This window comes from Leptopilina heterotoma, unplaced genomic scaffold, assembly GCF_015476425.1.
Source record: "Leptopilina heterotoma isolate Lh14 unplaced genomic scaffold, ASM1547642v1 Lhet_46, whole genome shotgun sequence".
NCBI lineage: Eukaryota > Metazoa > Arthropoda > Insecta > Hymenoptera > Figitidae > Leptopilina > Leptopilina heterotoma.
In genome coordinates, this window is record NW_025111092.1 from 329,345 (window position 1) to 352,929 (window position 23,585).

Here is a 23,585-nt window from a genome sequence, read left to right on the forward strand (position 1 = left end):
TAATTGAATTTTTTTTAAGTTATTTGAAGTTTTTATTTTCCAATATATATTTGATCAAAGAATTTCCGAATAATCGATGAAATTTCGTAAAATTGAATTGTAAACAAAAGAATTTGAAAATTTGCAAAGAAATTTTTCAAAAATTATTAAAAATAATTAATTTAAAGGAGAATTTTAATTAAAAATTCTGGAAAACAATAATGGAATTAAAGTGGTGAAAGTAATTTCGAATAAGTTACAGTAACAATATTCTTATAATATAAAATAATGATTTAATCAGTCAGTCATGTTTTATAACAATTTTTTATAAGTTGTTTAATTTCAAAAAGGTTTGAATTTGAAATTTTTGAAAATCTTAATTCTTATGGAAAAATTATAACATATTTATTTTTAAATGATCAATATAACAATGCGCAATAGGGTATTATATGAAAGTTCCATGTATTTGTAAAAAATTTATTGCCAATTATTTACTTTTGTAAAATATAAATGTAGTTTTAAAAACTTGGAAAAATTCCGTTTTTAACCTGAAAAATCCTGGAAAAGTCAGGATATTTGAAATGAGCAAAAGCGTGGCAACCCTAGGTCATTGAATTTTCTCTGGTTCGGATGTCTGTATGGTAATCTTATTAATTACTTAAAAAATCTAATCGTTCTTTATATTAATAATTTCTAGTTGCAGTATTTATTTTAATCTAATAATAATAATGACAATAATAATAACAATAATAATAAAAATAATAATAATATTAATAATAAAATAAAAGTGAATAAATAAATTACAATATAATATAAAAGTATATAAATGAAAGTATAATATGAGGGGAATCGATCCTTCGACCCACGTAGTTGAAGCCTAATACACTAACCACAAAGCTGCGACACTTTCATAATAGTATTTATAAATATATTACAAATTACAATATTAATTATTTTTTTCATAAGAATTAATAATTGCACTAATAAATCTTTAAATAACGTATAACAACCGGAAAAGGGTGCATAAAAGGAGAATAATAATGAAATAATAAACCAAAAGCAAACATGTATACGAGAAGAGGATAGTAAAAAAATTAAACAAGAATATTAATTAATTATTAATTATTGCTAATTAACTATAATATTCTGATACTTCCATTATTCATTCATTCATTCATTCATTCTGTCCGCAGGCAATCATACTTTTTCGTTACCAAATTTTTATTTGTTTCTTTTGGTAAAAGAATTTGTGTAATTTCTGTATTTTTAGTCACTATTTTTAATGAAATTATAATTTTTTTTAGAAATTAATAAAAAGCATTTGCATAATTTTTATTTCATAATTTCTTTTTTTTTGAAAAAGAAGAAAAATGAAATAAATTTTTTAACAAAATTTCAATTTTGTTTAGTAATAAATAAAAGAAATGTGTATAATTTTTATCTCTTCATCAACAACATCTTTTAACAAAATCTCAAGTACGTATATATTTTTAAAAAGGGTTACAAAAATAGAATTTAATATCTATTTTTTAATTGAAAATAAAATTAGGAATTTTGAAACAGTTTTATAACATAGAAAAAATCTTAATTTTTTCGATTTGTCAATCACACTATTTTTACAATTTTTAATATTTCTTTTTTTTTTGCACAATTTCTATTTTTTTATTACAATTTTTTTTAAACAAAATCTCAATAATATTTTTTTAATAAGAATAGAATGAAGATCATGCAAATTTTTTTCATTTTTTCCAAAAAAGTGAAAGTTTTTGTGAAAATTTTTGTCTGACAAATCGAAATTGCACATTTCTTTATTTATTTCTAAAAAAAAATTCGAAATTTAACAAAATTTAAATATTATTAAAAAAAAAGGTGAAAAAATTTGCATAATGAAAATTGGGATTTTTTAAAAAGAAATAAAAAAAATGACCGTAATTTCTATTTAATAATCATAATGTTTGTTAAGTATATAAAGATTAGAAAATAAAAATTGAAAATTAAATCTAAAAGTTTTGTCAGATTTAATAATAATACTATCAATAATATCTAATAATAATAATAATAAATAGATATTATTATTTTATTATAATTATAATAACAATAGATATTATTATTATTTATAATAATAATCATAATGTTAATAATAATAATGAAAATGTAATTATAATAAATCATTAGAGTCAAAAACTTTTTAATGGTTCAACAATTTACTAATTTTTTTGTTTTGTTTTAATAAAAGGTTAAAAGTGAAACAACGAAAACAATAAACTGCGTAGTCAAGTTTTATAACAGTTATAATCACTTTGAAAACCTTAATTTGTTTCATTTTCTTTCGAGAATATGAGATCGCGCGCTCTAAATTAACCCCATTTTTTATTGTATCATATGTTCAAGTTTTTCTTATATGATAGTAAGTAACTTGGATTGCGTGTTTATAATGATACGTTATTAAATCATTAGGAAAGTCGGCAAAGTTGATAAAGTATCGACACAATGAATATATTTCTCCCCTTTTCTATAATTATAAAATTAACACACACAACAAAATTCTCATTGTCTTTTTTTATATTTTTAATTAAAATCTATTTTTTCAAAGTTTTAGAAGAATTTACAATTTTTTCTTTTATTTAGTCTTTTAAATAAAATAATTGCTTGAGGGCAGTTTTACAAGTTTGAGAAATAAATTTTTATTGGTTCTTGAAAAAAATTACCATATTTTTCATTCATTGTTCATTTTCATTGTTGTGGAATTTGATCTGAATTTTTCTTTTTCTAAACTTTGAAGTTTCTCTTGTTTCTTTTTCACCAATTTGTCATGTGTTCTTTTCATTTCGAGAATTTCTTTCATTTCTTGTTTATCCGATTCCTGAAAAATATTTTCATTTTTCTTAATTTTTTACATTAATGAAAAAAAATTCTCTTCTTTTTCTGTTTCAATCTTTCAATTCAATTAAATTTTTCAATTGAATTAAATAATTAGATAAATTATTAAATAATAATAATAATTTAATAATTATTATTAAATAATTGCTACATAATTTTGAACTAAAGAATATCTCAATTTAAAAAAATTCGATTTCAATATGATGACAAAAATTAATTTAGTCTAGAAAAAAAAATTAATTTTTAATTATTAAAAAAAAAAAAAAATTACTACATGAATTATAAAATTTCATATAAAGTAAAATTGAATGAATAATGAAATAGAAATTGATTAATGATTCAAAAATTTTATCTCACGGAAAATATATATTGAAAAAAAAACAAGTCTTGTAATTTAACGTTATATCGAGGATACTCACAGACTGATGAAGCCTTAAAACTAATGCTCTTCGTCCATCGGACATTGGTTCTGAATAATCCATTAATTTTTTTAATCTCTCTGCGGGACTGACTCCTCTCTCGACTACCAACACTATTCTCGCCCACTAGAACATGAAATGAAAATATTTTTTCTATTTCTGAATAAAAATATTCATATATTTCTGAAAATTAAAAAAAAAGAGAGGAAAAGAATAAAAATTATTTAATCAAATAATATTCTCGTCAAATTACCACAATATCTAAATCAATAATATTTCATGAATTAAAGAAAAATGAATAAAATTTATTGGAATTAAAATAAAAATTATTTTTGAATTATTTTTTTAATTAATTTTAAATTTAACTGCGACAGTAATTAAAATTTTAAATCTTATTGACATACTATCTTATTGGGTTAAAGTATTATTCATTCAATAAGTATTTTATTTTAAGAAGTACCGTCTCGAATTTGATGTGATATTAATTAAATATATTTTTATTTACTTAATTTTTTTTTCTTCTTTCGTTAGAAAGGAAATTTTTGAAAAACTGAAAAAATTTTTTTTAAAATCAAAATATACCTAAGTAGATAATAATTTATAATATACTACCTGTCTTTGCCATTCATTTCTGGTTTCTGCAATTTTTTGATAAGTATTTCCCATCATGGCAATCAACATGTTAACCAATAATATTGCAACAATCCCCATGTATAAAACAAACAGCATCTGCAATAATTAAATTTTCATTAATCCACAGTACGAGCTTTACGTTCGATTAAATTAATTTTCAAATCTATCAATGAATTGTGTTATTAGTGAAGAAAAATTGGTAATAAAAAAGAAATTTAATTGAATAAACAAAAATTTGTCTATTGTAAAAAAAGATAAATAAATAAGAATTAAATAGAAACAAAGTTTGTTTATTATTTTTTTTATTTGTTGAGTTTTTTATTGTAAAAACAAGAAAATTACGTTTTTAGTATATTTGTTAAAAAATTTTGTTAAAAAATTGTTAAACTTGTTAATTTGAAAAAAGAAATTAAATTAAATAAATAAAAATTTGTCTATTTATTATAAAAAAAGAAATTCGTTTTTAATAAATAAAAAATGTTAAATTCAAAAGAAAAATTAAATATAAAAAACAAATTTCTATATTCGTGTAAAAACGAAATTAGTTATTAGTAAAGGAAAATTGTTAATTCAAATTAAAAGAAATATGAAACTCAATAAGGAAAACTGTATTTATTGTAAAAAAAAAGGAATTTAGTCTTTTAGTAATTTTGGTAAAAAATTTAGTACAGAAAATAGTTAATTTAAAATAAGAAGTTAAATAAAATGAACAAAAATTTGTCTATTATTGTAAAATAAAGGGAAATTAGTGAAATTCACAAAAAGTTTTGAATTCAAAAAAGAAATTGAATTAAATAAAAAAAAATTTTTCCATTTATTGTAAAAAAAGGAAATTATAGTCATTAATAAATAAAAATTGTTACTTTAAAGCTCGAAAAAAGAAATGGAATTTAAAAATGAAATATTTGTCTATTTATGTAAAAAACAAGATTTGTTTTTACTAAAGACAAATTTTATTAATTTAAAAAAAAATTAGATGAAAAAAAATTTAACTAATATTATTGTAAAAAAAATGACGAAATTAATTAGTAAAAAAAGTTGTTAACTCGAAAAAAGAAATGGATTTAAAGAAATAAACATTGCTTATTATTATAAGTGATTAATAATTATCAATGAATCCAAATCAGATAAAAATAAAAAACAATTCTATTTAACGTTGTGTTTATTATTGTACAAAAGAAAAATTAGTTTTTAGTAATTTTATTAAAATATTTTATTTTAAAAAGTGTTAATTTGAAAAAGCAAATTGAATTAAATAAACAAAAATTTGACTAGCATTGTAAAAAAGGTAATTAGTTTCTATGTTTCTAGTATCAAAAAGAAAATTGTTAATTCAAAAAATAAATTAAATTAAATAAGCAATTTGGCTATTATTGTAAAAAAAAGAAGTTAGTTAATAGTACCTAAAAAAATTGTTAACTCAAAAAAAAATTGAGTAAAATAAACAAAAATTTGTCTGTTATTGTAAAATAAGGAATTAGTTATTAGTAAAAAAAAATTGGTAATTAAAAAAAGAAATAGAATGAAATAAACAAAAATTTGTCATATATTATTCTGAAAAAATTTTTTTACAAAAGAAAATGATTAAAAAGGCCAAAAATAAAGAAATTAACAAAGATTTTACCTTTGCTTCTAAATCATGCGCTGTTCTTTCAAATGCAACGTAATAATCGCCAAAATTTGTCATACTCATTAGAAACATTGCCATTATACTTTCCATTGGCGATGGCATTGGATTTGAAACTGAATCGTCAACACCTTCTGGTGTATTTGGATTATCAAAAGACAAAAATATTATATAATAAGCTGTAAATGAAAAATAAACAATTCATTATGTTGTTTTCCAATAATTTCGTCAAATTATTTATAAAAGATTATAATATTAAATTTCGCCCCAAAACCAAATTAGAAAATCTAGAATTAACTTCAATAATATATGATTCAAATTCAAAAATAACTATATGTATAAATTTTAATTTCGAATTCAATTGTAATTTTTTCTTTAATAAAAAATGCTAAATGAAATTTACAACTTTTTTATAAAATTTAAGTTTTTGCTTTATTTTAATAATTTTTTTAATTTTATTTTAATCGAAACTATTTTAGATTCAATTTAATTATGTTAATTTCATTAAATTCTATAAAAGAAATTTTAAGTCAATGTTTTTTCTTTACCTTCTTTGTTAATTATTTGAAAATTATTATTACCAGTAATTAAATTGGAACAATTTTTAAATTTAATTTTCATTTCAATTTATATTATTTTAAATTAAGTTTAAATAGAATTTTCAACGTGCATTAATTACGTTAATTTCATTCAATTCTGTAAAGAAAAAATTCGAAATCGAATTTTTCCATTTTTTTTAAGATTATTAATTTTATTACGTTCTCGATTTTTTCTCTCGTTTTCTTTTCTTTTTTTGTTAATAATTTAAAAATTATTATAACTAGTTATTAAATTAATGAAAAATTAGTGAGAAAATTTGAAGTTCTATTTCTAATACCTTGAGAAAATCCCATCACGAAGACAAGATAAATTGAAACAAATCGTAGTAAATCTCCCATGATCATTCGATAAATCATTACTACGAAAGGTCCGACAGTTTTGAATCCTCGGCAAAAGAAGAGAAAATAAGGAGCTGTCGTTAACATGACGACAACCGCGAGCATGTCTTCGACTTCGTCTTCACAGGCGATTCTCAAAAATGGAAATGTCAATAAAATGCAGCAGGAAAATAGAAACATCACTCGAGACGGTGCGGTCATCTAAAAATATTGACAAAAAATAGCAATTTCTACTTCTCGACGTTATTTTTCTTTAAATAATTTATTACATTGTTTTAAATTTAACAAATAAGATTATTTTATATTTTTTCTAATAATTTATCTATTTGTTTTATTAATTATTAATTATTAACTCACAGTAAGTAATTAATTTTTTTTTATTATTTATTATAGATTCTAAATTCTTTATTTATTACGTTCTCGACTTTTTCCTTTCTTTTTTTCTTTATGTCTGTTAATGATTTGAAAATTATTGTTTAATTTTAATAATTTTTAAATGTAAATTTAATTGTAATTTCATTATAAACAATTTATTTTTAAATTTCAAATTTATTTTTCATTATATCTGCTGTATATTTTGATTTACCAATAATTAATTCTTCATTAAGAAACGTATTTTTTTCTCTTTTTTGAAAGTGACTTACGAGATTTTCAATAAACATATTGAGGCCAAGAAATCTTGCTTCTCTGAGGGCAGCGACAATATAAAGAATTGCTCCAATTTCCATGCAAATTTCAGCTGTTAAACGAATTTTGGCCACTGTACTTGTCATTTGCATGAGTCGACATTCCTCCGCAAGATCATCCCACCTGAAATAAACATAATTTTGAAAAAATATTTTAAAACAATTTTGAATCTATACTAATATTTAAAAACTTATTTTCAAGCTCGAATTTAAAGCTACAAAAAGCAAGATGAAAATTTCAGTCCCTAAAGTTCCGAATGTTTAAATGAACGAAATTTACTTATTTCATTTTCAAATTCGAATTTTATTAAATAATATTAGGTCGATTTTATTATATTAAAAAATAATTAAAAAGTTTTCAAAGTATTTAATTTATGTTATTAATTTTTATTTCAGTGAGTAATTTTCGAAAATATTTGTATTAAAAATGTATTTCGTTCTTTTGAAAGTTACGAATTTTTTAAACATGAAATTTAAAATTCAAATGGCAAAATTAATGAAAAAACGTATTTTCCTTTTTGAAAAAAATAAAGTTCTTCTAACTCTGAAAATTTAAACAAATTTTAAATTAAAATTTAATTAAAATTAAAATTGTGAAGAACTTAAAATTGAATTTACATTTATTTCATTACAGTATTCAACTAAATCGAATAATATTTAAATATCTTAACGACATAATTTTAGACCCCATTTGTTAGTTACAAACATTTTCTTTTTGAAGTTTAATGAAAATTTATTATTTTTTAAGAAATATCCTAAGTTTTCAAAATATAATTTTTCAAAAATACGATTATATTTCAAACAATTTTTAAACGTAATAAAATTAAATTCTTATAAATATAAAATTTTCTTCAATGAAATTTGACAAAACTTTTAACTGTTTAAACTGTTAACTGTTTTTTTTTTTAAAACTGTTTCAATTATTAAAATTATTTTTGGGAATTCAATTATCTTCAAAAAAAATTTTAATTACATTTTACCAAAAACCTAATTTTTTTTTAGAATTTCTACATTAAATTATTCAAAACGTTAATAACTTTGTTAAACAAATATTTAATATCTTATTGTTATTTTTTTAAATTGAAATTTTCTATAATTTCAATGTAAAACGCTCTGAAATTTAGTTATTTCTTAAAATTACAACTGCAATTTTTCCAGAAATCAATTATTTTCTAGAATTTTTAAATAAAATTATTCAAAAGTTTAATTATTATTTTCAAAGGAAAATAATACATTAATAATGTTTTTAAATAAACATTTAAATATTATTATACTTTTACGGCGATTAAAATGTTAAAGATATTTTGATATTTAGAAAACTTTTAAAATTTAATTATTTCTCAAAATTCCTGTTATAACGCTTTTGATATTCAATTATTTTTCAAAATTTTAACAGAAATTCTTTTTCTAATCAATTCTTATTAGAATTCAACTACGATGATTTAATTATTTAAATACAACAATTTTCGTAAGATTTAATTATTTCACAAATTTTTAATTAAAATTCTTAAAAAAAAAAATATTTAAAATTTATTTTTTAAACTGAGAAAATTAAAATCTTTGAAATAACAAATTTATTTTAATAAAAGTTGAGAAAATTTTCAATTTTTTAAAATTATTTTCTGGAATTCAACTATTTTCAAAAAATTTTAATTACGAATTTTTTAAAAACCTCCTTTTTCAGAATTTTTAAATAAAATTTTTCAAATTTCTTTAATTTTTGTTTCATAAATATTTGAATACTTATTGTTATTTATTTGTCTGCCAGGAATTAAAATGTCAAAATACTTTCAATGTAAAACCTTTGGAAATTTAATTATTTCTAAAAATTTGAATTGCAATTCTTCCAATAATTGGAAGAATTATTCTTCAAATCAATTTTTATCAAAAAGTCTTACGAGAATTCAATTATTTAAATTAAATACAAAAATAAGTGATAAAATAATTGATTATTTCTAAAAATTGCAACTGTAACTCTACTTTTGGATTTTCTTTTATTTGAGAAAAAAAATTCCTAGACTATTTAAAATGATAAATAATTTGATATTTTTTTGGATACAATTTCATTACCTTACTGCCCAGTGAAAATCCTGTTATTGTAAAAATTCTAGGGTAATTAATTTATTTAAAACACTAATCACTCTATTTACAAATTAATTATGAAACTTTTTGACATGCCAATTTCAGTTGTAAAACTATTTGGAATCAAAAAGCCCTAACTTCATGAGAAAGTAGAATATTTTGATTATTATTATATAATAATAATTCTAGTTTTAATTTAAACAAAAATTGAATTTAAAATAAAAATAAAAAATATACCAGTCGTCCTCGTCTCGATGACAACCCTCATTTGAACACAATTCTGTGATATTCAATTCCTCATCACCTGAGGTCGTGTCAGAAAAATAATTTGGTGTCGTAAAATTCTTATTGCCATCGAGAGGGAAATTTTCACGATTTTTTAAGAATGTCGAAATTGTCCCCTCCAATGCGAAATCGTGTCGTCAACTTCGCAAAACATTCATAAGATTGGCAGTGATGTCGGATGTTATTTGATGTGTTACTTTTTCCATTGACGTCGGCGTAACATTAAAAGTTGAATTTACATTGAACAATAAATGTTCGGCTAAATTTTTTGTTATTATCGATGATAATTGAGATGCGCCCCATGATTCAATTAAAATCGTTGTTGCCGTATGATCCGTCGCATTGGGATTTGACGTTGGTGAACTTGTATTTTCTGAATTTTGATTATCCTTCGACAATGGTCCAGGACGAAGGGTGAGTCCAATGAGTGAAATAATAAAGTAGAAAAAGAACAAAAAGAACTGTCGATAAAATCTGAAAAAAGTCGACAAACTTTTATTTTTATAGAATCAAAAGAACAAATTGCAATTTGAAACTATTTTTATTTATTTCTGTACTCTCTCCATTTCTCTATTAATTCTCTTCTATTTTATTTCCAAATAAAATATGACAGAAAATATTTTATTTTTAATTTAGAAAAACTGTTTTATTAATTTTATTTTTTGTTATTTACAAAAATAAGCGGAACAATAAATTCTATTCTAAAATAATAAAAATTTTAAAATAGAAAAATACAAAAGATGACAAGAATATAAATTCAAATGGCAAACTTATGTTAGAAATTAAAAATTAAAGAATTCTTTTTCTAAAATTTATTTCTAAATAAATTATTTCTTGTTCGACAAATTTAATTTCATTAATTTATTTAATTATTTTCCAAAAAATATTTTTTGGAATAATAATATAATAAAAAATAAAAAATATAAAAAATATATATATATATATATATATTTTTTATATAATAAAAAATTGTGTTAATTTTAGGAATTAATTAAATATAAATTGATTATATTAATAATAATATTATTATTATATTATTATTATTATTTTTTTTTTTTTTTTTTTTTTTTTTCATTTATTTTTCAAATAAATAAAGGAAATTTTATTTTTATTCATTTTGGAGAAAAAGTATCCGAATCTTAAAGATTTGAATTTTAGATTTTTCAATTTCAAGTGAAAATAAAAATTGAACGTCGAACTTGCCTGGATTTTACAAAAGTATTCCATTTCGCGTTTAGAAGATCAACCAGAACGCCATCCATCAATTCGAGATGCTCGTCTTTGTCCTAAAAATGAAGTAAATCAAAATGTAAAAGAGCAAAAATTTGTAAAAAAAAAATAACTTTATTACTTTATAATTTGAGATAATTAAAATTAATAATAATATAATTAGAGAACAATAATTTTCATTTCAAGTATTAAAAAATAAAATAATTTTATTTATATTGTACGTCGCTTATAATAAAATTATAATTATAATTGATCATATGGTGATTAATGAATGAATTGAGAATTTAAAAAATCGACTTACACCAAAAACGACGAGATTTAAGGCGGAATTTTTGCTAATTTTCCCCGTGGTTGTATCGATGGTGTCAATTTGTGAAAGAGGATAAGCAGCACACGTGATGCTGCCAATTTGCCAATAGATTTCTCTCTCGATGTTTAGAATGTGGAAGAACATTTCGATTCTCGCTAATTTTGCAGCTAATGTCAATGGCGTTAAATGTTGATTATTGCGTACAGATAGTGAAGCTCCCACTTCATACGCCATATCAAAAGTCGTCTATTTGAGAAATAATAATTTTAATTAGTTATAATATCAATAGAATTTATCACTTGGTCAAATATAATATATAATAATATATAATATATAATATAATATATTTTAAAAAGAAAAACAAAAAAAAACAATATATGAGAATTTTAATAAGTTATTTATTTTCTATTAAATACTATACCTCATAATTGATAATTATCAATTATTTAATTTTTCTTAATTTTTATAATTATTAGATTCTTCTATTTTAAATAATTATTCTTCCTAAATGTTTTTAATTTTAAAATTACTGTATTGAAATTTGAAAATCATTGAATTCTTGCAAAGAATTTTATTGAAATTGTTGAAAATTCAAATTAAATTCTTTTGAATAATTTTTAAAAAATTTTTTAAATAATGGAATTTTTTAATAATTTTAATTGAAAATTTTTAAAGTAATTGAATTTTATTAAAAAAAAAACTTCTTGACTTCTGTCAAGTTTTAAAAATAATCGTGTTTTTTATTAATTGAAATAAAACATTTAACTATTGAATTTTAATAAAATTTTTAGAAAATAATTAAACTCTTCTCAGAATTTTATTACCATTTTTAAAAATAATTTAATTTATTCAAGGAATTTTATTAAAATATTAAAATAAAAAGTCATTCAATTCTTGTGAAGAAATTTATTAAAATTCTTGAAAATCCTAATTAAATTGTTTTGACATTTTTTTTTGTTGAATATTTTAAATAGTCGGGTTTTTTTTTTAATAATTTTAATTGAAAATTTTGAAAGTGTGTAATTGAATTTTATAAAGAATTTCTTTTAAGTTTTTAAAATAATCTGATTTGTTGATAATTGAAACTAAAAATATTTAATTATTGAATTTTATTAAAATTTTTAGAAAAAAATTAAATTCTTTTCAGAATTTTATTAAATTTTTTAAAAATTATTTAATTTATTCAAGGAATTTTATTAAAACATTGAAAATAATTTAATTAATTAATTAATTAAATTAATTTTTTTTTATTTATTTAATTAAATTTTACTATTAACTATTATGACAATAATTGAATTCTTTCAAAAAACTTCTGTAATATTTTGAATATAATCCATTTTGTTCAAAATTGCAATTAATAATTTTAATATTAAAGTTTCCTAAAATTATTGCTAGAAAATTTAATTCTATTAAATAATTTTATTAGAGTTTTTGTAAATAATTAAACTCTTTTGAAAAATTTCTTTAAGTTTTTTGAAAATAATGTAGTGTTCTCAATAATTTTAAATTTTAATTAAAATTTTTGAAAATAATTGAATTAAACAAAGAATTTTTAAAACTTTTTAAAATAATCGTTATTGTTGATAATTATAATTGAAAATTTGTTTATTGAATTTTATTAAAATTGTATTGAAAATAATTGAAATTATGAAAAGAATTTTATTATTTATAAAAATAATTTAATTCTTGCGAAGAATTTTACTGTTTATAAAAATAATTGAATTGTTTCGAAGAATTTATGAAAATTCTAGAAAATAATTGAATTATTTCAAAATATTTTATTGAAAATTAAAAAAAATAATTGAACTTTTTCGTGAAATTTTATTAAAATTCAACAAAAATAAATGAATTTCTGCAAAGAATGCAGATCTCTATAAAAATAATAATTAATTAGTATTTATGTAATTAAAATATTATCATTAATATCTAGCATTTTCTGAAAGAACAAAAATACTGATTTTCAAGACAAAAATTTAAGACCGAAAGAATTACTTATTTAGAACAAAGTAAAAATTGGTGTTTGTTCTTTCAGAAAATATTATAAATAATAAAATTTGACTTTTTTAAATGTTAATTGATTATTTATTTATTTTGTTGTTCTGTATTCCTTTGGATAAAGGTCTTTAATCACGAAATAATGAGATTAAATTTTGTGTTTGAATATTTTTGGTAATCAAAGATAAAATTATTAAACTGAAATTTTCAATTTTTGTATAATTGAAATTTTATATTTTCTTCTATTTTAAGTTTTTAGTAATAAAAATATTGAGTGTTACCATCTTTTGATAAATAAGAAGCATATGAAGAACGGTATTTCCATTTGTATCCTGTTTGTCAGGATCAGCTCCTCTTGCTAGCATCAATCGATAACATTCCTCTTGGCCCAGACAGGCGGCAAAACTCAATGGATATTCACCCCAATAAACGTAGCTTTAAAAAAATAACAAAACATTTACCAGAACTTGTGAAAAATTTAAAATTCAAAAATATTTTCTTGTCATCAGATTCAACACATGATAAACTTTTCTCAAAGTTAAATTTAATTATGTTTATTAATTCTAAAATTTTCAATTACTTTATCTCATTGCTTTGTTTATAGAATTTATCATTATATTCATTCTTGAAAGTTTTCATAAAATAGAAATATTTTTTAGAAATACTTTTATCATAGAATAAAAAGTGTTTCTATCGGTTTAAACTTTAAAGACGCAAATGAAATGAATGTAATTTTGAATTACCCTTCGTAATTGGTTTCAGGTGCCACTGAAACCCATTCGTGATCTAAACAATCGTATCTCGATGCTTTTTGATCCTCGGGACACATAAAATTTCCAAAGCATCTTTCATGAAAATCTGCACCACTGTCGAGAAGAAATTTCACTGTCGCTGGATCTTCATTAACTATCGCCATGTGTAGAACATTTTCTCCTACGCAATATATAAGAAGTAAAACTAAAATATTTACATTCGAATGACAACAAAAAAGAATTTTTTTTTTTCATAATACCGGTAGAAAGTATTTAATTTTTTATGTAAATATTATCAATTAAAACATAATTTTAATCGAGAATTTCAAAAGAGGGTCCAGGTTTGAAAAAGCGTAAGTCTTATTTTCAAGTAACAATAGATAGTGGAAATGAGACTTACGATTTTGAACCCTTTTCAAAATTCACAATCGATTTTTCTTTTTTAAATTAAAAATAAAAATTGTAAGGAAATATTTTCCGATAAAGTGAAACAAATTATGAAATAAAAAAATAAAGAACACCTAATTACCGTAATATTCATCGCTAAGATAAATGTCGCATATTAGAGTAGGATAAAAGCGTAAGAGACGTTTTCCCAAATCGGCATGAATTGCAGTTGCATGCAGCATACATAAATGTAAAATAGTTTCGCCAACTGCACCTCTTTCACTCAAACTCCAACAAACTAATCTGTACTTGCTTTTATCTGTAAAATAATAAAACAATATTAATAATAAGTAATTTCACAATTTTAATGAATTCAATTCATTTTAATAAACAATAATAATTATTATTTATAATAATAACTAATAATGTTGATAAAAGAATATATAATAGTAACAATATTTCATCAAATATTTCTTTTTATTTTTCTTCTTTCTTTTAATGCAAAAAAATTATTTTTCCTTTTAATTATTCATCTTTTCAAAAAATCAGTTTTTTATTTAATTTTAATAATTTTTAATTTCATGATAAGTAAATAAAAAAAACACTAATTAAATTTTTCATTACCTATTGTATTCTCGTCTGGATCCTCATCGCCCATGTCTTTGTCTACATCATAATCGGCCGGATTTTCCATTGCTTTCAAAACAGGCAGCTTTATCAAAAAATAATTAAAAAATTAATAATAATAATAAAATTATTAGTATTTTAATTATAATAATAATAAAATATTAAAAATAAAAAAAAATTTAATTTAGCAAATGTTCAAAAATTTTTTATTTTCAAATATAAACTTCAATTTTTGAATAATTTCAAACTCAAAATTTTTTTAATTTATTAATTTTCAATACAATTTTAATAAAATTTCACGAAAGGATTAAATTATTTTTAAACATTTTTATTAATAAAATTTTTAAAAAGAATTAAATTATTTTTTAAAATTTTAATAAATTCTTCAAAACAATTTAATTATTTTTATAAAATAGTTATTTTTCGCAAGAATTCAATTATTTTCATAAATAATAATAAAATACTTCTAAAGAATTCAATTATTTTCACTACAATTTTAATAAAATTAAAGAATCAATTTTTAATTATAAGTCACGATCAGGTATTTTAAAAAGTTAAAAAAATTCTTTGTTTAATTCAATTATTTACAAAATTTCCAATTACAGTTATTAAAAAAAGCTACATTATATTAAGAAAACTTAAAGAAATTTTTCGAAATAATTTAATTATTTACAAAAATTCTAATAAAATCGTTTAAAAGAATTTAATTTTCTATTAATAATTTTAGTAAAATTTAATAATACAATTATTAATTACAATTATTAATAAAATCAATTATATTCAATGTAAATTAAAGAAATTTTTTGAAAGTATTAAATTATTTTTAATATTTTAATAAAATTCATTGAATGAATTAAATAATTTTAAAAAATTGTAATAAACTTTTGAGAAGAAATGAATTATTTTCTAAAAATTGTAATAAAAGTCAATAATAAAATGTTTAATTTCAATTATTAACAAATACCTACGTTTATTTTAAAAACTTGACAGAAATAAATTCTTTATAAAATTCAATTTGTACTTTCAAAATTTTCAATTAAAATTATTTTAAAAAAATTCAATTTCTATTTGAAAATATTAAAAAAAATTTTTCAAAAGAATTTAATTAGGGTTTTCAAAAATTTGAATGCGAAATTCTTGGTAAGAATTCAATTTTTTTCAATATTATTTTTTTTATTATAAAGAATAAAATTCTTCGAATGAATTCGATTAATTTCAAATTTTTTGATATATTCTTTGCAAGAATTCAATGATTTTCAATACATTAATTTAAAAATTGAAATCATTTAAAAATAAAAATTATTAAAAAGTTAGGAAACAAAAAGGCAAACAATAGTTATTATTAATACGGAAGATTTTAATTTAAGTTTAAATGAAAAAATTTTAAATATGAAAGGGATATAATGATTTATAAATGGAATGCTTTCTAAAATTAAGTAAAATTCGATAAGAATGATTAAAAAAATAGTGATAAGTAGAAAAAGTGATGATACCATTTTGTGTTTAGGACGATCCTTATTTCGAAGCATAACTAATTTATCGATGGGAATCCATTTGCCTTTTCCTTTATTGTACAAAAATGGTTCGACTTTCGTTCGTAATGTGTGATCTAATTCTGCAAATTGCTTCGTTTGTGATGCTCGTTTCATCATGTCCACCAATAATCCACCACCTAATGAAAGAGAATAGTTTAAATTTTTTTACAATACTTTTTCAAAAAATCTTTTTTTTTCATGAAAAATGTTCTTCTCTGCCATTAAGATAATATTGAAATAGCAAAATATTTTCAAAAGTGAAAATGAACAAAAAAAATTATTATTAATAACTAATAATTCTGCCTACCAAATAAATAAATAAAAATAATTTAGTAAATATTGTGCTGTTATTTTGTTTGGATTAATTAATTAATTTAGTAAATACTAAATAATATACTGTGAACCAAATTATTTAATAGAAATTATGTCAGTTTTTTTTATGTAAACTTTATTTATTTATTACTAAAAAACTGGAAAATTTGTTTAAAAAAATTGTGAGTGAGAAATATTTATCTCTTCCAAATTTATTTATTTTTTCTTCCTTTCCAGAAAAAAAAAAGAAAAGCAGGATTTTTTATAAAAATTCTAATATTATGAAATAGAAAGTCTGCAAATATTTTTTCATTAATTTCTAAAAAAAATTATAATTTCTTTAAAAATTGTGATTAAAAAACGAAAATTACACAAATTTTTTTTCCAAAAGAATCTAAAAATTTTGTAACCAAAAAATATAATTGACAAATCAAAAATATATTTTTTTTCCTTCATTTTATAAAAATTTTTTAAACTTCTCAGTTTTATTTTCAATTTAAAAATAAAAAATTATGATTGGTAAATTGAAAAACTGTATAATTTTGATCTAATAAGCAAAGTGTTTAAAACAAAAACAAAACCTCAAACTGCGAGCAGAATATATGAATAAATAAATAATAAAATACAGATTTATCAGATTATTATAGTTAATAATGATCAAAATAATTACTATAATAATTGCAATAATAATTTCAAGAAAAAATAATTATTGTAATAAAAAATATTATAATTTATAAATCATAAATTTAACAATGAAATACCTTTTAAGTCGACTAATTTGTAAAGAACAATAGATGATGTATCTGTCTGCTTTTTCACAGCACTTGCAACATTACTCTCGGTATTTCCCATTTTTCTTCTTGAAAAATAATCACTATTGTACTTCTTATTTTTTTCCTCTCAAAATTATTCTAGTTCTCTAATTGTTATCATCACGCTAAAATCGAAAAAAATTGTAACACACTGCAAAATAAAATTATAATTACAAAATAGATGCATTATTATATGCCTATATAGATGTAGCGTTAATCGTTACCATGGCATTGTTTACACCACCGTCGCAAATTCTTTTCTTCTTTTTCCATCACTGGAACCCACTCCTTTCGAAAATTCTCTTCTTTATCTCTAAAATCTCTAAATAAAAAAATCCCTTTCCTTACATTTCATCATCAAAAATTGATTTCCTAGAAAAAAAACTAAAATTAGAAAAATAGATCAATTTCTGAAATAAAATTCATTTGATTTAAATAAATATAAATAAAACAATAAAATAAATAGACAAATTTAAATAGTTTTCGTTTTTTAAAAATTTCGACAAAATTATTTAAAAATGAATGAAATTATAAAAATCTTAACAAGGAAATTCTTGAAATTAGAAAAGAAAAAATCGTTTCTTGTGAAACTTTCGTTAATAATAATTCGTCTAATCTGGAATTATTGTGTAGAATAATATTTGCCATTATGACGTAGTAAATAAAAAGTGGATAAGGAAATAAGAAAGTAAAAAAAGGATATCCTCGATAATCAGCAAGTATCTACGATATAGTATAGTATATAATAATTGAAAAATATATTTTACTATCATTGAAAGATTTATGGCTTTATAAAATAAAATCTCAATCAAATCCATTGATCCTTTTCCATCAATTAATCATATTTCCAAACGATAGTGTCAACAAGGGATTAAGACTTCATCTTCTTCAACTATTATAAATCTGAAATAAAAACAAAACAATGTTAGTTACAATTTATCCCCATTACGAAACGTTTCAATTGATGAAATTTAAAAACAAAAAAACAAAAATACTTTTCATCCCTCTGGAAAGTATTTCGATATAATTTCCATTTTTTTTTTAATTCTCCATGGAAAAATAAACATCCACTCGTTTACTAACTTTGGTAATAATAATTTTTATTAATTACTTTTTTTATCAAACGAAAATCGCAGATTTGTCACTCGGCACGAAATTAATTCAATTGAAATTTTTAATTTAATTTAAATTGAAATAAATTTTTACAAAAAATAAATTAAATTAATAAATAAATATTAAATAAATGTAAATGAATTAAAATTTTTTAATTTTAATTAAAATTTTTAATTTAATTTCACACGTATTTCAATTTGCGAAATTGATTTTGAAAAAAAAATTTTTAATCTCAAACTTATTTCAATGTGGAAAATTAATTTTAAAATTAATTTTTAAATTATAAAATGAAATAAATAAAGTGAAAATTGGATTATAAAAAAATTACCTTCCTTTTTTGCAGATTTCAAAATGAAACTAAAAATAATCATGTTGTGTCTGCTGCCTTGTGTTTTGTCCTTTGATAATAAATTAGATTCACCGTCAAAGAGATTTTTGGCCTCGCTCTCCGCATCTGGTAAATTTTCTTTAAAAAAGTATAATTAAACAAATTTTTTGTTCTTCTATGTACAATAATGAATACTGCAAAATAAAATACAATAATGTAGCAGATACATAAAATAATAATATGAAATAGAATGAAAAAATTTAGTGAAAAGTAAAAACTAAATAAATAGCTTTGTAACAAATTAAATTAACTGTATTTTCTGGTTAAAATTTTTTTTTTTAATTTAGTTCATGAAATAAAAATAAAAAAAAAATATAGAATAAAATAAAAATTATAAAAAAATTTTTTTCAGATAGAGAGGACTATTTGATATTTGCTCTTGCAAAAGGATACTCGACGTTCAATTCCAATAATCGCAATAAAACTGTCAGAAATTTGATTTCCAGAAGTTTAAAGAATTATCCGGAAACTATTAATAAATTCGAGGTATTATAAGTTTTGATCTTGTCAATTCTTTTTTATTATTTCACTTTACAGTGAATTAGAAATATTTTACAAATTAAATTGTAATTTATAATAATTATTAACAATAATTAAATTTTTTATTTTTCTAATTTAGTTAAACAATATGTACATATGTTTTTGTTAATTTTTAAAAAAATTTTTTTCTCAAAATGTTGAATTTCTTTTTCTTTTCATTTTATTCTACTAATTTTTGAAAAAATATTTAAATAAATAAAATAAAATAATAAATAAAAAAATAATAATAAATAAATAAATAAATAAATAAAAATAAATAAATAAAATATTTAAACATATTCTTTATTCACTTGAACGCAAATTACAAAATTTATTATTTTCAAATATATTATATAAATATATTTTTATATATTTTTCATATTTTTCATATTTTTATGAAAAGATTAAAATTCTTCGCAAGAATTCAATTATTTTCATAAATAATAATTTAATAATAAAACTCTTAAAAAATTGTTTAAATTAATTTAACTTTCTATCAATAATTTTAATAAAATTTCAATTATTTAAAAAAAATTGTAATAAAATTCTGAGAAGAATTTTAATATTTTCTAAAAATTTTAATAAAATTCAACAATCAAATGTTTAATTTCAATTATTAACAAATACGATTATTTTAAAAACTTGACAGAAATTATTCATAAAATATAAATAATTTAAAAAATTTTTAATTAAAATTTTTAAAGAAACTGTATTATTTTATTTATTTATTTATTTATTTAAGTCTCAGAATTGAATTTTTAAAAAAATTCAGTGAAATACTTCAACAGAATTTAATTAGGATTTTCAAAAATTTTAATAAAATTCTTCGCAAGAATTCAATTACTTTTATAGATAACAAAATTCTTAGATGGAATTCAATTATTCATTAATTTTAAAATTAAAACATTTAAAAAAAATTATTATAAAAAAATAAAAATGTTGAGAAACAAAAAACCAAACTTCAAATTGTGAACAGATTAACAAAATACAATGATTTTTTAAATAGAGTAGATAGAAGATTATTATTATTTTATTATTTATAATTCAAGTCAATTAAAAATAATAAAATAATTTTCCTAAAGTTTTAAATATTCAAATGAATGAATAATTTTTTCATTTATTAAAAATATAAATACGTTTGTTTTTTATAATTCTAATGAAACAAATTTTCCTTTTTAGGAACTGCAGACACCTGAAAATTTCGAAAATAATTTCTACGCTTATGCAAAAAAGGATTATTCACTTTCCCAACAGAATGTTAAAACCCTCATTGACTCTCGAAGAATTTGCTTCAACCGAAAAAGATGCATAAGCATTGATGATATCGGAAATATGTGTTGTCCCTTTTGACAAATTAGTATTAAAAAGTATTTTTTAGAATAATTGTTTTCTAAGTGACTATATTTAATAATATTATGCTATTAATTTTAGTACTTATAATAATATTATTTTATAATTAGATAATAAAAATTTATAAAAAATTGTGAAAAAATGAAAAAGTATATTTTTTTAACTATATACGTCAAAATAAAGCTGTGATTACGTTAGAAAATAAAGTTATAATTCAAAATCATAAATAAAAAAGTGATAACTTATCTTTTATTTACATTAAACAAATAATTTATAATAATAATACATTAAACTAGAAAAGTGCCATTTGTTTTCAATTTTATTACTTCTTTATTATAACAGTATGAAATGATTTGCTTTTACATTGTATGGCATTGGATGATTTTTTTTTCTTTTTTTCTTTAATTTCATTTTTAGATGAAAACAATTTTTTTACCATACTGAGACAGCTTGTACACAATTAAAGACTACATTTACTCTATAATTTTTTTTAAGCGCAAACCTTTTATATCTTCAAGTCTGTAAAATTTTCAATTTTCTATTTTTTCTCTTTTGGCAATTTTTCTTTCTTTTTAATTTTTCCAGTATTTTACTTTTTTATATGTTGTATATTAATTATTAATTATTATTATTAGCGAATAAATAATAATGGATTTTGTCAAATTCAATTTCTGTTAATTTTTCCAATGTTTTTCCTTTTTATGTTTTATTTAGTAACTATTAATTATTATTAATCAATAAATAATATCTACAGATAGATCGTTTTGCAATTTTTCTCTCTTATTAATTCTTCCAGTGTTTTTCTTTTTTATACTTTACATATTAATTATTAATAATTAATTTATATTCATATAAATTATTAAAATTCAAGATGTAATAATTAATAATTAACAAATAATTGTTATTAATAATTAATAAACAATAATAAGTGATCAACGATAATTAATAATCAACAAATAATGATTACTAATAAACAAATAATAATTAATAACTAACATGATAATTACTAATCAAAGTCAATGTTTGAGAATTTTTCAAAGTTTGAGAATTTTACAGCGAAAAATAATTTTTTTTATGTATATAATTATACAAAAAAATTTTTTTGTCTTTTAATCGAAAAATCGACGAATTTTCTTTCGTAATAATTTAAATATTTATCTCGTAATAATTGGAATTAATAAAATCATTCTTGAAGTTATAAAAGACTTACAATTAGTGAACATTTACTGCATCAAACGGAGTGCCACAACCATTTTTTTTTCGTTTTTTTCAACATATACAAAGTACGCCCTTTCTATATAAGTAACACTATTTTTTATGTGATTAAAAAGCTGGACGCAACCGTCAGAATTAGGTATGTTTATTTTTGGTATCATTTTCTGTAAAATCAGTCGCATAAATTAACAACTATTTACAATATGAGACAAAGCTTTAATCAAGTTCTGCCAACTGTTTTCTTTCTTTTTGCGCTTATAAAAAAAATAAATATAAGCGTTAATTATTATTTTTTTTTTGTTCTTATCAGTCAGCAGACTTATTTAAACTCACAAAGTACTTTTAATCAAAATAATCATTGCAATTTTCTAACATATATTTTTTCCCCTAATAAAACTGTATATACGATAAAAAAAAGAAGAGATGGAATGATTTTTATGTATTTTCTCTTGAATTCACTTTGTGTGTCTAAATGTGCTCAGTCTTTTTTTGGTCAATGAGAAATTCCAAATTTTTTTGCTTTATCTCTTATACATTTTTTTTGCAGTATTTAAACAAAATACAATGCAATTACAATATATAAATATATATACATTACAATTATTAAAACTGATTAATTAAATTAATTAATTGATCGTAATCAAATTATTAATTATAATAACCATTATAATATAGAATTCATAATATTAATGACGTTTCTATTTCCACTTAATTTTATAATTCTTAATCAAGATATCTTTCTTTTTCACAGATAATTGACGTAAAATTTTAGATAAAACTTTCTTAAAGTAGCTCAACTGTGTTTATTTATTTATCAATAAAAGACGACCAACTTGGAAAATTTAAAGAAAAAAAGCAAAATTGATAGTTAACAGTAATCAGATTAAATAGATTAGGGAGTTAATTAGCAATTAATTATATTATTCAACTAAATGAAAAAATCATATTGCTTTTAAAATAGAATTTTTCACAGATAGAGCTTCCTTAATCGAGTTAATACAATAATTAAACGCAAAATATATTTTTTGAGCTCAGAAAAATCGTAATAAATTTTGTTCGAAATATTCAGGCCTCGGATCGACTTTAAGGTGCAAAAAAAGTCGTTTTAGACGATTAAGGATATAAGAAAAGTCGAAAAAGTTTTTTATTTTCATTAAGTGTTGTCAGAAAAATTGCATTTTGTATTTTCCTGACCTTTCACTTATTTCTAAATTCAATTATTCAAATCAAATTATTTTATTTTATAAATAAGTAAATACATTTTTTTATCCACGTGAATTAAATTAAAACTGTAACGTTTCGAAATAATTATTTTCTAGTATTTTTAACTAAACTTTTCTTCTAAATTAATTTGAATAATTTTCCGAAAGTTTTTCGAGAATTCAATTATGTATTTAAATTTAAATGCAAAAATCCGATGTTTTTTAACAATTGTAACTGTAACTCTACAATTTTTTTTTACATTCATTTAGGAGAATTATTGAAAATAAATAAACGAAAAATTGAAAATA

At 19.8% G+C, this 23,585-nt stretch overlaps 2 protein-coding genes across 2 annotated transcripts; one reads left to right on the plus strand and one right to left on the minus strand.

Annotated features, from left to right (window-relative positions):
* Positions 1-2,316: 2,316 nt before the first annotated feature.
* LOC122507289 (transient receptor potential cation channel subfamily V member 5) lies at positions 2,317-18,377 on the minus strand. Its single transcript, XM_043619899.1, is given in 17 exon segments — positions 2,317-2,842; positions 3,279-3,404; positions 3,891-4,007; positions 5,536-5,717; positions 6,416-6,677; positions 7,121-7,286; positions 9,482-10,003; positions 10,733-10,815; positions 11,061-11,315; positions 13,346-13,499; positions 13,808-13,997; positions 14,346-14,522; positions 14,828-14,915; positions 16,324-16,502; positions 17,439-17,640; positions 17,714-17,861; positions 18,257-18,377. Coding segments are annotated over 15 exon segments (2,739 nt in total). The 5' UTR covers positions 17,530-17,640; positions 17,714-17,861; positions 18,257-18,377; the 3' UTR covers positions 2,317-2,695.
* Positions 18,378-18,417: 40 nt separating this feature from the next.
* On the plus strand, positions 18,418-21,004 carry LOC122507288. Its single transcript, XM_043619898.1, has 4 exons — positions 18,418-18,576; positions 18,946-19,059; positions 19,343-19,476; positions 20,689-21,004. The coding sequence occupies exons 2-4, from the start codon at positions 18,954-18,956 to the stop codon at positions 20,857-20,859; spliced, it is 411 nt and encodes a 136-aa protein (XP_043475833.1). The 5' UTR covers positions 18,418-18,576; positions 18,946-18,953; the 3' UTR covers positions 20,860-21,004.
* The last annotated feature ends 2,581 nt before the right edge of the window (positions 21,005-23,585 follow it).

Coding starts and splice junctions, on each gene's coding strand:
- LOC122507288 (XM_043619898.1), top strand. CDS start 18,954: ATGAAACTAAAAATAATCATGTTGTGTCTGCTGCCTTGTGTTTTGTCC. Junction 19,060..19,342: donor GGCCTCGCTCTCCGCATCTG/GTAAATTTTCTT, acceptor AATTTTTTTCAG/ATAGAGAGGACTATTTGATA. Junction 19,477..20,688: donor AAACTATTAATAAATTCGAG/GTATTATAAGTT, acceptor TTTCCTTTTTAG/GAACTGCAGACACCTGAAAA.